Below are 14,576 nucleotides of genomic sequence, written 5' to 3'. Positions count from 1 at the left end.
GTCATTACTGCTGAAGTCTATCAAAGTTCACTGTTAAGATATACACAAGGAAACAGACTTTGTAGTGTAAGTGGGTAAACCTTTCAGGCAAAGGAACCAATATACCACTTTCATTACAAACTGATGCAGCCGAGTGAGGACGAATTGACGATAAAAAAAAAAAGACATTTCCATTACAAGTGTGGTGGAGCCGAAATAGCTGAGAACTACGCTTTTCTTTTTTGAGCAACCTATGAACAATTAAATTTGAGGTTGAGAGAAGTCTAGTGATCTCAGACTAGAAGTTTCGAAGATATGTCTCATCCACAACTCATACAACACTCATTGGATATAGCCGACAGACATCTCGACAATTTGATATTCGAACAAATCAACTACAACGACTGTGACGATGAATCGCCTGGACTTCAACCAACTTCGAATGCAACAATGACCGACGAACAAAGCACTCCAGTGAAAACACTTTGTCGGTATTTGGACATTCAGTAATGATTTTTTGTTTGTTTTTTTCTCTATGTAGTATATATTATAGCGTTATTGTGTAGTTTACCTTAATCGATGGTGGCTTAGTTGCCATACTCTCTAAACGGTTTAAGTCATGCCGTGGAGAAATATTTCTTTGTGTTATTTTGTTATGCTTTAAAACATAGCGGTTGTTTTCGAAGGTTAAACAAATGCCCAAGGCTAACACCGATACACTATGTTGAATGTCAATTACAAAACGTATTTGACTAATTTTATATATATTTTGTAATACGCGTATTTCCAAGTGAAATATTCACACAGCTATACTGGTAAAACCAGATGCTGAAATCGCGTGAGCATAAGAGAATTTTATACTAAAGTTGTTTACGGAAATCGGCGTCACGACATGTGAGATGAAACATTTGCAGCCGTTTCCTCATTTTGCTATCCTGCGCAAGAAACCGCAGCTAGCATACGCGTGATGTGTCAAATGACATCCTGTGCTCTGTTTTCTATTTAAAGTCGTGACATAAATGTCATCATTGTTTGTTTTGTATACTAATTTTGCCTTATGTGTTACAGAAAACATATTACTGTCTTTTTGCGAATGTATTGCCAATATGAATTGTATTGTAACTATGTTTCAACGTTTATTGTTATGTGATCTACATTTAACGTGTTATATTGACTTTCGTTATCCACACTATTGTTTTAATTATTGTTCACCGAGAATTGTTTTTATTATGATCATGAAATACCGTTCATTTTTTTTTCAAAAAAACTTACGATATTTCCTTGGGGAAGGTTATGTGATAAATATATCACTTAATGTAATACAAAATTGTTTACTACATAGAATTTCCATCTATGGAATCAGTGAAGCATAACACTGCGTGACGTAATCGATTGTTCCCTTGTTCGTGCATTTTGATTTACTCAGTTCCTTTTGGTTTCTGCGTTCGGCGCCGCGGCACGTCTTTGTGCTGTTGCTGTCGCGGTGCTCTAGCTTGATTTGTTCGTTCAAAGAAGCTTCAAATATAATCAGATTATACAGTAGTCATTCCTGAGTCATTATTGCTGAAGTCTATCAAAGTTCACTGTTAAGATATACACAAGGAAACAGACTTTGTAGTGTAAGTGGGCAAACCTTTCAGGCTAAGGTAAAATATACCGCTTTTCATTACAGTCCCATCCGGAATCGCGTTTTAGTCATCAGCATTTGGTTTGAGAAAGTATTTGGCGAGTTACAGCGCATAACACTACTGAAAAATGCCGGGTGCGTTAACTGCGTATTTCAAAAGGTTGCTTCTGTATTAGCTGCTGCAGTTTTGAAGGTAAATCATGCATAAGTTTGGTGGTTGTGCCAACTTTCCATTTGTACGGTCATTCCATGTCAAATCACCCAAAAAAAAGTTAAATCTTAACCCCTACCTCTTCGATTTTGCTGAAATTTGGTATGTAGGGAGGTCTTAGCATAATTAGCCCAAATCCAAAATATTAGCTCAATCGGACCAGTGGTTTTTAGAGATATAGGCCCTCGAATTTTGGCAAAAACGGACGCGGTCGCCAAATTTTAGGCCCTGATATTTTGGTAACCTGTAGACCGATTTTGATGAAACTGGTGTCATTAGAAAGGTAATTTCACAAGGAATCCAAATTCTTTTCTTGATAGGAGCAAGTTAAATATTTGTGACCTTTTGACATATTGTTTGACCTTGTGGGCCACGTGACCTTGAAATTAAATTAAGTGTAAATTATACCCCAAGATGTTACCTACAACATATAAAAAATCCAGAGATGTAGTATTTTTGGTTTATTAATAAAATACACTTTAGTGGGCATACCTGACCACAAAATGACCATTTTGAACCTTCTAATGCATAATATACACAATATGTTTACACTAACAGTACAGGAGATATGTGAGAGTTTATCCAGACCTTAACAGCTTGCGAGCGGAATGGATCACTAGTGATCCATTAGTTTAGCAGACTAGTTAGTCTAAAAGAAGCCAGCTTTGTTTGCGAGGTTGCTGATATAGACACAGAAACTTTAAAGGCATAGTGTTCAGTTGTATTTTAACATTATTTTTGGCAAGTTTATCTTTACCTTTTACTTTTTTAGTCCAAATTTGTCAAGTCATTCAACAGGTGTTGTTGCAGATAATGCAGTTATAAGTGCATGTGATTAGATTTAGTTATTTTGGGAAAGTTGTTTTAACCTGAGAGTAGTGATCATCAATCGTATATGAACATCAATCAATGGCCAACCGAGATGACAAAATGTAAGTACAAATTCATTAATCAGAATATCTGCAATTTATCTCTGTATTTTATTATAATTCTATTCATTTACCAGTTTATATACAGTATATACTTATATAAAGTAGCCATAATCTACCACTCTTCCACTAAGCGAGGCACTTAACAGAGCATCGCCTTCTTGGTAACCTGATAATCACGTTTAGAGAAATAACGATAATTGGCCAAGGCTCAAACTAAAAGACCTTTCCATTGCGACACAAACGCCCTATCCCCTGGTCACAATTACATTTATAAAATGGAAATGGGTAGCAAACAAATTTCACATCAATGAGTGCATTGGCGTGTAAAGTATTTAAAGTTTCAAACGTTCTGTAGCAAACACATGGTGATCGATTGGTAAGTTGTTCAGAAACAATTCACTAAAATGGCTGACCTGATGAAAGAAAACATAAGCGAACTTACATAAAAAGCACAAATATATAGGGATGTGTTGACACCCTGCAGCAATATGGTAAAATGCACAGTCTCCATAATTGCATTAATGACAACCAATTCAAATCACAATCGTATAAAACAAAATTCATGTTTATAAAGTCTGACAATGACAAAAATCTGAAATTCAACATAATTATATCTCTTACAACATGAACCAAAATATACACAGAGTTCTTATCTGAACACTATGTAATATATTTCCAGTAAAACATTTTTCCTGTTTACAATCATATTTTTACTGAAACCTCGCTAATATGACTTTGTTGGTGCTTGAGGAAAAGATGCTGTAAGTTTAACATGCTTTAGCGAAGTTCTCATCGTAATTGTCATAATTATAAGAACATTCTCCTGTTTGAGTTTTTTGATGATATACCAAAGTTGTTCATGAACAAACCTTTTATTCAAAATGACATTGATACATACCGGTATTTAATTTGTTTGTAATTTAGAGTCGATTCTAATCGTATATATAATCCATGACTTATTTTCAAGGACATGGACAACTGTAGCTTTTACTCAGAAGAAAGTTCCTGCCACCAATTTCGACACACACGAACCAGTTTCATACGTAGCACAACCAAATACGAGGAAATCAGGTTGCTGAGACTCCGAACTGGGCGTAAAACGTACGACATCAAGACGATATGTTCCCATCATGAGCAGGAACTCTTAACAAAGTTTTCTACACTCAAGAAAAAATGTTGCGATCCGACGAATAAACATCCGGGGAAATCTAGGACTAAATCATTACGTGTCGTTAGTTTGGATATGTTTGAGAAACTAAGTGATCCTCCGTGTGTTGTAGTACCTGGTGTTAAAGTGTGTATAGAGTGTTTAATGATTCTTCAAAGGCAAAAGGTTCAATCAAAACAAGATGAAACCGACGAAACGCGTGCAATGCACATGGATGTCGACAATAGTTCACCTGAAAATGTGAATAGCTCGTTTGTCAATCGCAATACAACATTAGTTGATCTTGATGAAACCCCAATTAAAACCGCGCACATGCCAACCTCCACTAAAATAACTAACGGTAAACAAAAACTTGCATCAGCAACCCGGACATTGAAGAGGAAGCTAGAACTTTCGTACGAAGTTCCGTTATACAGTTCAGATTCTGATGATGAACAATGCGCAAAGGATTACCAACGTTACCAAAGCGTAATGACACAGTTAAAAGAAAAGTTTGTACAGTCTCAGAGCGACCAAGAACGTGTACAGATACTAACATTGTCACCATTTACAATAGATAGAACTATGAAGGAATTTGGAGCCACTAACTACCTATTGAAGAAAAGTCGTGATGTGAAGAAGCAGAAGGGCATTTTGGGAATATGTGATAAGAACAAGGGCAAAACGCTGTCAGAAGAACTTAAAAATGATGTCCGTGGTTTTTATGAATGTGATGACAATAGTCGAATGTGTCCTGGAATGAAGGATTCGGTTAGTGTTCGAAATAAGGATGGTGAGAAAGTTCAGCATCAGAAGCGACTGGTATTATCCAATCTTAAGGAACTGCATTCTTCCTGGAAAGAAACTTATCCCGAAAAGAAGATTGGATTCTCGTCTTTCGCGGCTTTGCGTCCCAAGTGGTGTGTACTTGCTGGATCATCAGGAACTACATAGCACCTTTTTAACCACCCAGCACTTTTGAAGCCCTCAGGGAGGGTTTTGCCACTTTCCCTGATGATTGTCTTTGTTGTTGTGGTCTGCATGCCTACAACTTCTGTAACAAGAAAGGTTTGTGCAATGAGTGACTGTTTCACGCAACCCGTTTTATTCAGTGAAATTCATTAGGGCTGCTTACCACCTTGTGTGTGGCTTATGTGCAAGCGTCTTATGTTAGACAAGATTTCCCTGATTGCCTGTTTGTTTTCAATTGCTGCAAACACCGTCTTGAAATTTCCGCACCAAACCCTGAAAGGGTAAGGAAATTATTTTTTATCTCACCTGATCACATTGCATTACCCTTATCAGCGATGTGGAACAACCATGCCACACTTTAGCAGTAGGCCTGGGATGTTTTTTATGACGTCATAAGGCTATTGTTCTCAACTGAAATGTATGTTGGTTAAAACTGTCGGAAAAATCACTGTTCGGTTCAAAAGAAGTCTTTTTTGTCATTTTTAATTGCAGTTGATCAAAGTTTTCATATAGATGACAAGAAGTAGAAGAGCAGCTTAGTTTAATACATCGACGAACCCACAACTATGTATGCATACTTAAGCATTAGAGCAGGGGTTCTTAAACTTTTTGGCACACGCCCCCCTTGAAGGTACCTAAAAAATCCGCGCCCCACCTCATTGCAAAATAAAAAGCATTAAACAAAACAACAATTTAGTTTCAATTAACTTTCATTAATGTGAAGGATGCAGTTGTTTTTGGGGAATCAAACGTTTAATTCGAGGCTTTGTAAAAGATAATGCACATCTTAGGTCGGCTAAACAGTCAAGTTTGTTTCTAGGTTTTGTCTTTATATTCATGAAGATGACGCTGCAAACGACTTGGTCTCAAAGCGTCGTTGCTTAGCTTTTCTAAGCATATTACGCATTGCGGTACGATTTTTCCGTTCACTGTGGTATCTATAAATTCATACTTAAGATAATTTTGGTCATACTTTCTCTTTTTTTTCCGCTCATTTTGTGTCAATACAATTAGTTTAATTACTAAAATACCTGGTTATTAAATCAATACTAAATTTAAGTTTTACTTCATTTTACGGTTTTAATATTGGCTGACGTTGGTTTTACCCTATTTAAACCGGGTGCGCGACATTACTATTTTAACTATGTGTGGCCGACACTGCACACAAATTTTCAATCGTTAATGACTCGAAAATTATACGTCGTAAACTGATCGGATTTTTACAGGTTAGTAGCAAAAACATCTGGCTTCCTGTATACATCATAATTATAAAACTAAAGAAAATGCATTTAGTGTAAATTAAGTATTTCTACAAGTGATACATTTGTAAAAGTTTTTCTTGTTACGTCGCCCCCCCCCCCCCCCCCCCCCGTTGTGAGAAAAACGAAAACAATGCGGAGAGACACCAAATATTATGACGTAACAATTGACGTATTTCAGAATCCAAATTTCAAAAATACAATTGCCATCGTGACACACTTTAAAATTTTATTAAAATTGAATCTATAGCGAAAGTCAAGAAAGCATGTCTAGACATAGCTCATATAATAGACAGTTTGTCATCTCTCGCGCCCCCCTTATGAATCTTACACGCCCCCCAGTTTAAGAACCACTGCATTAGAGGTTACAATGAGCAAACTAAAGTTACGGTATTGTGACTATGGTGGTCGGACGATTCAACCTAGGACGATTGAAACAACGGACGATTCTTTTGGCTTAGGTTATCACCAAGTTACTTTGTAGCCAATTGTAAGCTTAATATTGGACAGTCTAGTCTAGACTCTAGAGTTAGGCCATCCTGAACAGGCATGTACATTATGGTTAACGGTTATGGTACCATTGCAGTCGTACCGTATTTTGTTCAGGCACCATAAAAATTTAAAAGTGCACAATGATAGATCTTGTTCATCATGCAAGTACCACACTTCCCACTATGGTACACCAGGTCTTCTGAACAGGAGCACAAAGGCATTACAGCAATAGAGCGTTACTGGATATCGAATACTGGCTTCATTATGTTGGGTCTAGTGCTCAATTCAATCGGCCGCGGGTTGAATAGTACTGGGTTGAATCGTCCTGAGTTGAAACGTCCGTGGGTTGAATCATCCGCGGGTTGAATCGTCCTAGGTTGAATGGTAGGCCTACTGGGTTGAAACGTCCGCGGGTTGAAACGTCCGCGGGTTGAATCGTCCTGGGTTGAATCGTCCATGGGTTGAATCGTCCGCGGGTTGAATCGTACGTGGGTTGAATGGTACTGGGTTGAATCGTACGTGGGTTGAATCGTCCGGGGTTGAAACGTCCGTGGGTTGAATCGACCTAGAACCGTTCCTAACACAGTAAAGTCGTATTACTCGCATTTGTTGCGGTTTTACACGTTTCAGTTCAAAACTGGTTACATCCAGTCATTTCCAGTCACAGCACGACTGGAAAAGAAATCCAAACAAGTAAAGTTGATTCAGATAACAAATTAACCCGAAAAAAAATCAAGTCTATATTTTCTACCATAGTTTTCGTTCCTGAAAGTTTTCCTCAAACATCACGCAGATATTTGTAAAGTAGTCCGGACTATCACCGCTGAAACAACAACATACTTCATAACTAACTCATTAGGTCATAACATCGTTTTCATTAGACATTTTATAGAATAACTTTCTTGCTGTAGTGGCCATGGTTAATGCCTGCTACAATAATAAAGCGTTTCTGGAAAGCCTTCCTTCATTACGAAAAACTTACTTATCAGAGTTTAATATGTTGTTGGTTCCCATGGCGATGTGTTGGGCAACGGCGCTTTCTCATTGATTGGTATTTGTATGGTCTGTTGGAAGTTTGTGACAATGAAAAACAAAGTGACCTGAGTGCTCCGTGTGTATCAGATCATCATCAGTTGACCATAATCGTATTATCGTACCTACAAATCAGGTAGATTCATCAGTGTCATCCATAAGGATTTTGTCTGCATTGCATCAGGAAGTCGTGTAGTCGGTGTGAACTGATCCCAGTGAGTCGGTCTGAGGGTGCACGTCGTTGTGCATAATTTTAAAATTTACCGAAAAGTTCAGATAGTTTAAAGAACTTTTGGGATGAATCGTGTAAAATCTCATTTGCCACGGTCAGTTTGGTTGCCAACAATGTGATCAAATGAATCTGTTTCAGGTCTGTTGTAAATAACAATATCGAATTAAAGCTAAACGAAATAGTTTTAATAAAATAATCCTTCACGTTTCCTCATTTCTGGCTTGGGCTAAGCTTATTCTACATCACTAACAACCTAACTGTAATGAACAACAACGCTTCACGGATCCCTGACAGTGAGTACGCTTTTGCGGCCATACACAAACCTTTTGCAAACTGGCGACACATAAAGGAGCAGCAAGCACAAGTCAGGCGCTCTAATAAACCATTTCAATGCAACGAAGAAAGTTTGAAACACTTTCAATGCAATGTTGTTATTTATTTGACAGAATTCGTATCCCAAAGCGACACCAGAACCTTGTTCTAACTGAAACAACACTCAATGAAACGGAACTTGTTTTTGGAGGTTTGCACGATTTGTTCGGTCGAACATAAACACAATCGAAGTGAGAAAAACGATTGTTGTCAGCCTACTGCATCATTCCAGCAGAAATTTATTGCTAAGTAAACAGTGCATTCTACATACATTTGTCGAGTTTCGATTATTATATGAGGTTGATTCGGGTTTCCACTTCTAGTTTTTTCGATTGCTTGCAGTCTACTATGAATGATGTCGAAAACGTGTAGGTAAGAAGTCAATAAAGCACACAGTAAAGACATGTTAATTTTGTATTTGAAGGTTACCTTGCTTTTTCACCCAAGTCTGTTCTACTCCCGATCCAAAAGTGACAAATGTTATTGCTCCAGTAATAGTTATACCGAAACTTGCCCAGAAGAGGTTTTGCCATAGCAGTAACGATTCCTGCGATTATAATAATGATACGTTGGCCAATTTCAAAACTCCTGTTTTTCTTAAATTTGGAAACAATACAATAAATCTTCAGGTAAGGCTACATTACATGATCAGCGACAATGTAGCCTGCAGAAAAAGGCCCCAAAAATCCGACAATGTTGGCAATCGTGTTGGATATAGCAAAAAGGATTCCACTGTGGCTAGGGGCTATGTCTAGTGGACATGATAGGTAGCCTGGAACTGCAAAACCAATTGAAGACAAATTATATTACAAGATTTTTGAAGTCATGATGAAGCCGTAATTGGCCTGCTTAAGAATATTTCTAAAACTGAGAACTTGTGTTTAACGGTTAGGCTGTTAGCTACAAGCTCATGATAACCTACGTGAGAGACCAGTAAACGCATAACCGAATGTAAATAAAGAAATCACAGCACGGTGATTTTTCCCCACATAACCAGTCAGACTAAGGCACAATGCCGGTACGGACAACGCCAAAAAAGTGTTTATTTTTCTTATTTGAGTCGTTGTCATCAAACGTTTTTTTCGTAAAAAATCTGTGAAATAACTGGCAGGCAGAGATACAAGAAACTGCATTAGAAAGGGCAAAATCATCAATAAGCCACTCTGAAAAACAAAAGTTTAACATTAGGGAAAGCAGTTTGCTGCAAGATGTTTTTGTCTGTTAGGTTGCAAATGGTTGATATCTAGGGCGATTATTTTTTTTGACTTGTCAAAAATTTACAGCGTTAGGTCAAAAATTGCTTACAAATTGCATTGTCGTGGTATCGTAGAGGTTGCACAGTAGGTGAACTTGTCATTTTACATTGTACACCTTGCAACTTACTTTATACTGTTGTAAATGGTCTATTGTCTACTTATTGTGAATCAGCTATTGCTTCGGTTTTGCTTTAGATACTTCATGTATCTTAAGTTTAGACCAGTGGTTCTCAACCTTTGTCAAACTTCAGAGTACGTATGCAGCCGCATGAAAACATTCAAATAATTAGAACGAAAATTTTAAAGCATGTACCAACGAATAGCAACACTAACAAGAAAAATAATACAAATCAATTAAATATGCAACTTGACTCCAACTGAGAAGTCAAAAAATAATCGCCCTAATTATTATAACTAGATTTTTTATAATTTTTGAGGGATTTTCAGGGGTCACTGAGAGCCGCAAGAAGGCTAGCTTGGTACCGCATGCGGCTCGCGGTTGGGAATCACTGGTTTAGACAAATGTATTGAACAGTTTTTGTTGTGTTTTAGTTGCAGTTTTTTTGGCAGTGATTTGTAAATAGCTCATTTCCCTTTTCAGAATAGGCTAGGTCTGTGTGCAGAATTTTGCCCTTTACTACATTAAATTTTAACTTTTTGTACAATAATGGGTAATTTAACTACTTGAAATATTCATACGTCAAAATTTGTCAAAAAAAAAGTTTGTTAATGTCAATTTTCAAAGGTCAAAAACTTTCGTTTTTTTAAGTCAAAAAATAATCCCCCTAGTGATATCTTGTTACAATACCATTAAAATGAAGACAGTTTTTTTTCTTTTAAAAACGTTATTCAGTTATTATGTAGTTGACTACGCATGAAACAATTGCAGACAAATATTTGTGTAGAAAAACTTTTTATGCACATTATTATGTTAGATGTGCAAGCTACTGCTGTACATAGCTAATTCAATCTAAGATTTTTAACTTTAGTCGAGTTATTCACACATTTCAGAGTTTAACTCATTTTACCTGGGTAGTATCATATTTGAATACTTTTGCCATGTAAGTAGGCATTAAAGCGGCGAAAGTGTACTGGAACCAGTTATCCGCTGAATGTACAATGAAAAATGCCCAAGAACGTTTAGAACCAAGCATTGCTTTCCATGGTATAGAAATTGTTTTTGGGGGTCCTTGAAATTCGTCGTGCGCTTTGTTCTAAGAATTGTATTTGTTAAGCTTCATGGCGCCTTTATTACAAAAATGCAGAGGATTAAGGAATAAAATCATAAAGTGCAAATTAAATTATACCTCCCTCTTCACAATGCTTCTTTCTATGTAAAGCCTTTCTTTTTTAGAAATCCATCTGTTATTGGAAGGAGCATCAGATGTGAAGATGAAAAAGAAAACTAGCCATACCAATGCCATACTACCTGTTCATGACAACAACATCTCATTGTAATAAGTTTCGTTTTTAGTAAAATACTGAATAGTTTGTTTCGTGGTATACCTGTTACATAAAACACTGCAACCCATCCCAAGCTATCAGATATAACCCCAACCAATGGATTTACCACTGTCAATCCAAATTCCAGTCCAGATATGGATATTGAATAGAGTACACTGATTTCTGACGGGGGAGCCCATTTAGACCAAGCATAGTTCATTGATGGATATAACGCCGCCTGCTTAAAAACTGGTCGTAAGGTACTTGAGCCATGGTGACGTGATTATGCATCGTGATTAAGCTCCTTGTGACGTGTAATTGGTAAATAAACCTTTTCCTGTCAGCCGGTGCACGTTAATACTATCCACGGCATACAGATGGTCGGCTTTCGAGTATGGAAAGGCTAAACTATTGCAAAACGTAAAATATTTAAGATAATAACCTGAGAAAAACCCGTTAACGCCCTGATAGCCACGGCCAAATACAACCCTTGCTTCGCTGCCAGTGGAGTGGCAAGGGTTAGAATGGCAGATGCAAGCATACTGATCGTAAAGATTTTTCGAAATCCATATTTGTTTGCCAACCATCCTGATGGAATGTTTGCAACTGCATAGCCGTAGAAGTAACTTCCTAAGAAAAGTCCTTGTTGACTGCTGTCCCAGCTGAATGATCCTTTCTAATATTTTTTTTTACATATCAGTTAAATTTCTTGCCAAGATTTCCTGACTCATGGTTTTTACAACATGTAACTTGGACAGTAGAATTTGCAATGTAATTCGAGCAATCGTCAGTGCTGTGTTAGGACACCTACCGTTTCCGTATGGTTATGCTCGCTTGCATTTACCATCGCCAGTATGGCAACATTTACATTATTGCGCAAGCAACTTGCGTTGAAAAATCCAAGAAAGCCGAGGACAGCTAAAACGTATCTTTGACGTACGTAAAAGTTGTTGTTCTTTGTCTGAAATATCACCGCTATTAGTTAAGGTTTTAATGTAGCCTATACAGAGACATCTTCGTTTACCTCACTGTAAGAACTGCTTATAGTGAAATCTTCCATGCTTCATCCAAACTTGTGATCTTGCAAGTTTGGAACAGTTCTCTTATTTAACACCTTTTCAATCAAAGATACCTTTTCTATGCCTGTTATATTGTTATTTTTGTGGTCGGTCTTAAGCTATTTTGTTTATACCCTTTGTACACTGCCAACCGCGAGCTTTAATGTTTGTTTAACATGCTGTTTACTCTATTTCCGTTCTGTTTATTTCATAGTGCTTAGCGCTGTAATTGAAGATAATAGAAAGGTAATTCTTTTGCTAGATATCATGACTATATCTTTTCTAACAACTGGCATTTTATCGAATGCTTAGCTTATCTCACGTACAGTGCGTTGTTATCGCTTGCTATAGAAAATACGTCAGTCACCAAGCCGATTAGAAAAGTGTAAACCAACCGGAATAGGAAATAGGTGACAACTGTGCTATTTATCACGGTAAGTTTTCACTTGTGGACCTAAACAACGCAGAATTCAATGCATTATATCCGTTGAAACTATATTCTTTCAACTCCTTAGCCTAATATTGTACCTTTCTCTGGTATTAGCCAAGAATAAAGTTCTTTTTGGAAGCCTTAAGCTACCCTGGTAACGTTACATTAACTGCTGTTGAAATTGAGTAAATGTATCTGCAAACTCTTTAAATAATTTAATATAAGGCCTGAGTTTGCGACACCTCGGTCTTCTCAAACTGCTTCATTTCTTCTGGATTCTTTTCCAGCCGTTATTCCTGTGTCGATGTTGACACGTCATTCACTTTACTGAAACTTGTGCCGGTGATCGAGAATCTCTCCTGCTTTTGCTCACCTTGTTTGCGCTGCCTAATCTTGACGTGGTCAAACTCAACCATCATCTTCTGACATAACATAGACGACAAATAATACTATGACCTAATAAAACAATAGAGCAGTGGTTCTTAATCCCTGGGTAGCGGAGCCTTCGAATATGGGTCGCGACTGGGTCCTGGCTACGACACTGAAAGCGGATATTTCTATTCTATACGATACGCGAGAGGCCTCCAAAATAAGTATAATATACTCAAAATTCAAAGTGTGTGATAATGTGGCTAGCGCTGAGACCACACGCACGCCCGAAATTCTCTAAGCTGCGTTCCAGTACGCAGTCGCTCATCAATGTGGCTGCTTATATGTATAACTTCAAAGAAGGTTTGAGCCAATCACTCGCCTTCCTTTCGCAGCATAGAAAACCTGCTGTTAGTTAGTTGTTAAGTTAAAAAGCAGCTATAAAGCTGCATTTCTTGGTACTGGCTTCACAAACATTGTGAAGAATGGCGTCGAGCACCCGTAATGCGTCATCTGTTCAGAAGTCCTATCGAATGAGTCGATGAAGAGATGAGTTTGCGTATTGAATCTTGAATGATGCCTATTCATACTTTCACGCTCTGTTTTGTTTCAATTCCTAAGGAACAAGCTCTTGCGACATCTGGAAACGAAGCATCCCGACCAGACCAATGAAACACTGGCATTCTTCAGGAGCAAGGAAGTCGAAGTAAAACGTGGTCGACTCACGGCGTGGAACAACCCTGCCGTGTTCTCTTTGAAGTGGCTGCGCTGCGTGTTGTGGAAGGCATCCATAGCTGATAGCGATGATTTATTTCACAGGGGATTTTGGCATCGTACATGGTAGTCCGGACAATTGCGCGCCGGAAGGCGCCGCACACTGTGGGTGAAGATTTGGAAAAGCCAGCAATGATTGAAGTTCTGCAGACCCTCGCAGAAAATGGAGCAGTGAAAAAGATCCTCATTATCCCATTCTCCAACGACACCATTCCATCCCGAATCTTAGACCTGTCACGTGATGTAAAGGATCAAGTCGTAGCGGAGATGAAGGTAGCAGCGTGATGAATCTACGGATGTAAGTGATGACGCGCAGTTGCTTGTTTACGCCCGATACCAGCGTGAAAACGAGATAGCGGAGGAGTTCCTGTTCTGCCTCCCGCTGCTGACAACGACCACTGGAGCTGACATTTTTAACGCAGTCACTGGATTTTTGGACGAGGAAGAGTTGGCACGGCAGCAGTGCATCAGCGTGTTGCAGGGCTGCATATTATCCAGCGGTGCAGGGAGCTCGGGCCGGATTTGTCGGCCGTGTTCAAGCCATACAGCCAGAGGTGATGGTAGTGCATTGTTTCATGCACAAAGAGAATCTCGCGACCCAGAGAGTGGCTGGAGAGCCGAAACCATGAAAAGCGTCGTCGAAATTGTCAATTTTATCAAGGCCAGGGCGTTGAATTCCCGTCGTTTTGAGAGTATGTACCTAGAATTAGGGGCAAAATATACGTATCTTCTGACTACAGCACCGTCAGGTGGTTATCACATGGCAAAGTTCTGCGGCGAGAGATGGAATTAAGAACAGAGATTGAAATTTTCCTTTTGAAGAAAAGCAATAACCTGGCAGGGAAGTTCGACGCCAAGTGGCTACTTCAGGTGGCAAACTTGGCAGACATTTTTGCCGAGCTTAAGCACACTCTGGTTGGCATTTATGTGAAAATTTGTGCATTCAAGGAGAAGTTAAGACTGTGGCAGGAAAGGTTTGGAACGCTTTGAA

At 38.4% G+C, this 14,576-nt stretch overlaps 2 protein-coding genes across 6 annotated transcripts; one reads left to right on the top strand and one right to left on the bottom strand.

The window, feature by feature from the left end:
- The first annotated feature begins 2,254 nt into the window (after positions 1–2,254).
- Positions 2,255–5,748, top strand: LOC143462034 (uncharacterized). Its single transcript, XM_076960035.1, has 2 exons — positions 2,255–2,750; positions 3,717–5,748. The coding sequence occupies exons 1-2, from the start codon at positions 2,727–2,729 to the stop codon at positions 4,848–4,850; spliced, it is 1,158 nt and encodes a 385-aa protein (XP_076816150.1). The 5' UTR covers positions 2,255–2,726; the 3' UTR covers positions 4,851–5,748.
- Positions 5,749–6,321: 573 nt separating this feature from the next.
- On the bottom strand, positions 6,322–13,202 carry LOC143463154 (sialin-like). 5 transcript variants are annotated; one of them, XM_076961550.1, is made up of 13 exons: positions 11,979–13,202; positions 11,766–11,915; positions 11,397–11,630; positions 11,018–11,192; positions 10,819–10,940; positions 10,540–10,725; positions 9,178–9,418; positions 8,900–9,033; positions 8,685–8,802; positions 7,777–8,023; positions 7,602–7,683; positions 7,371–7,442; positions 6,322–7,196 (listed from the first exon to the last, which is right to left on the bottom strand). In XM_076961550.1, exons 1-10 carry the CDS (start codon positions 12,012–12,014, stop codon positions 7,905–7,907), a joined length of 1,515 nt encoding a protein of 504 aa, XP_076817665.1. In that variant the 5' UTR covers positions 12,015–13,202; the 3' UTR covers positions 6,322–7,196; positions 7,371–7,442; positions 7,602–7,683; positions 7,777–7,904. The 5 variants fall into 5 exon arrangements, with proteins under 5 accessions (XP_076817665.1, XP_076817666.1, XP_076817669.1 ...); XM_076961551.1 differs by lacking the exon at positions 7,777–8,023 and having other exon boundaries at positions 7,602–7,776; XM_076961554.1 differs by lacking the exons at positions 6,322–7,196; positions 7,371–7,442; positions 7,602–7,683; positions 7,777–8,023 and adding exons at positions 8,299–8,367; positions 8,527–8,601 and having other exon boundaries at positions 11,979–13,200.
- Positions 13,203–14,576: the final 1,374 nt, after the last annotated feature.

Source organism: Clavelina lepadiformis, chromosome 6 (assembly GCF_947623445.1).
Source record: "Clavelina lepadiformis chromosome 6, kaClaLepa1.1, whole genome shotgun sequence".
NCBI lineage: Eukaryota > Metazoa > Chordata > Ascidiacea > Aplousobranchia > Clavelinidae > Clavelina > Clavelina lepadiformis.
The sequence above is the reverse complement of the archived record's forward strand: the minus strand, read 5'-3'. Positions and strand labels throughout refer to the sequence as shown.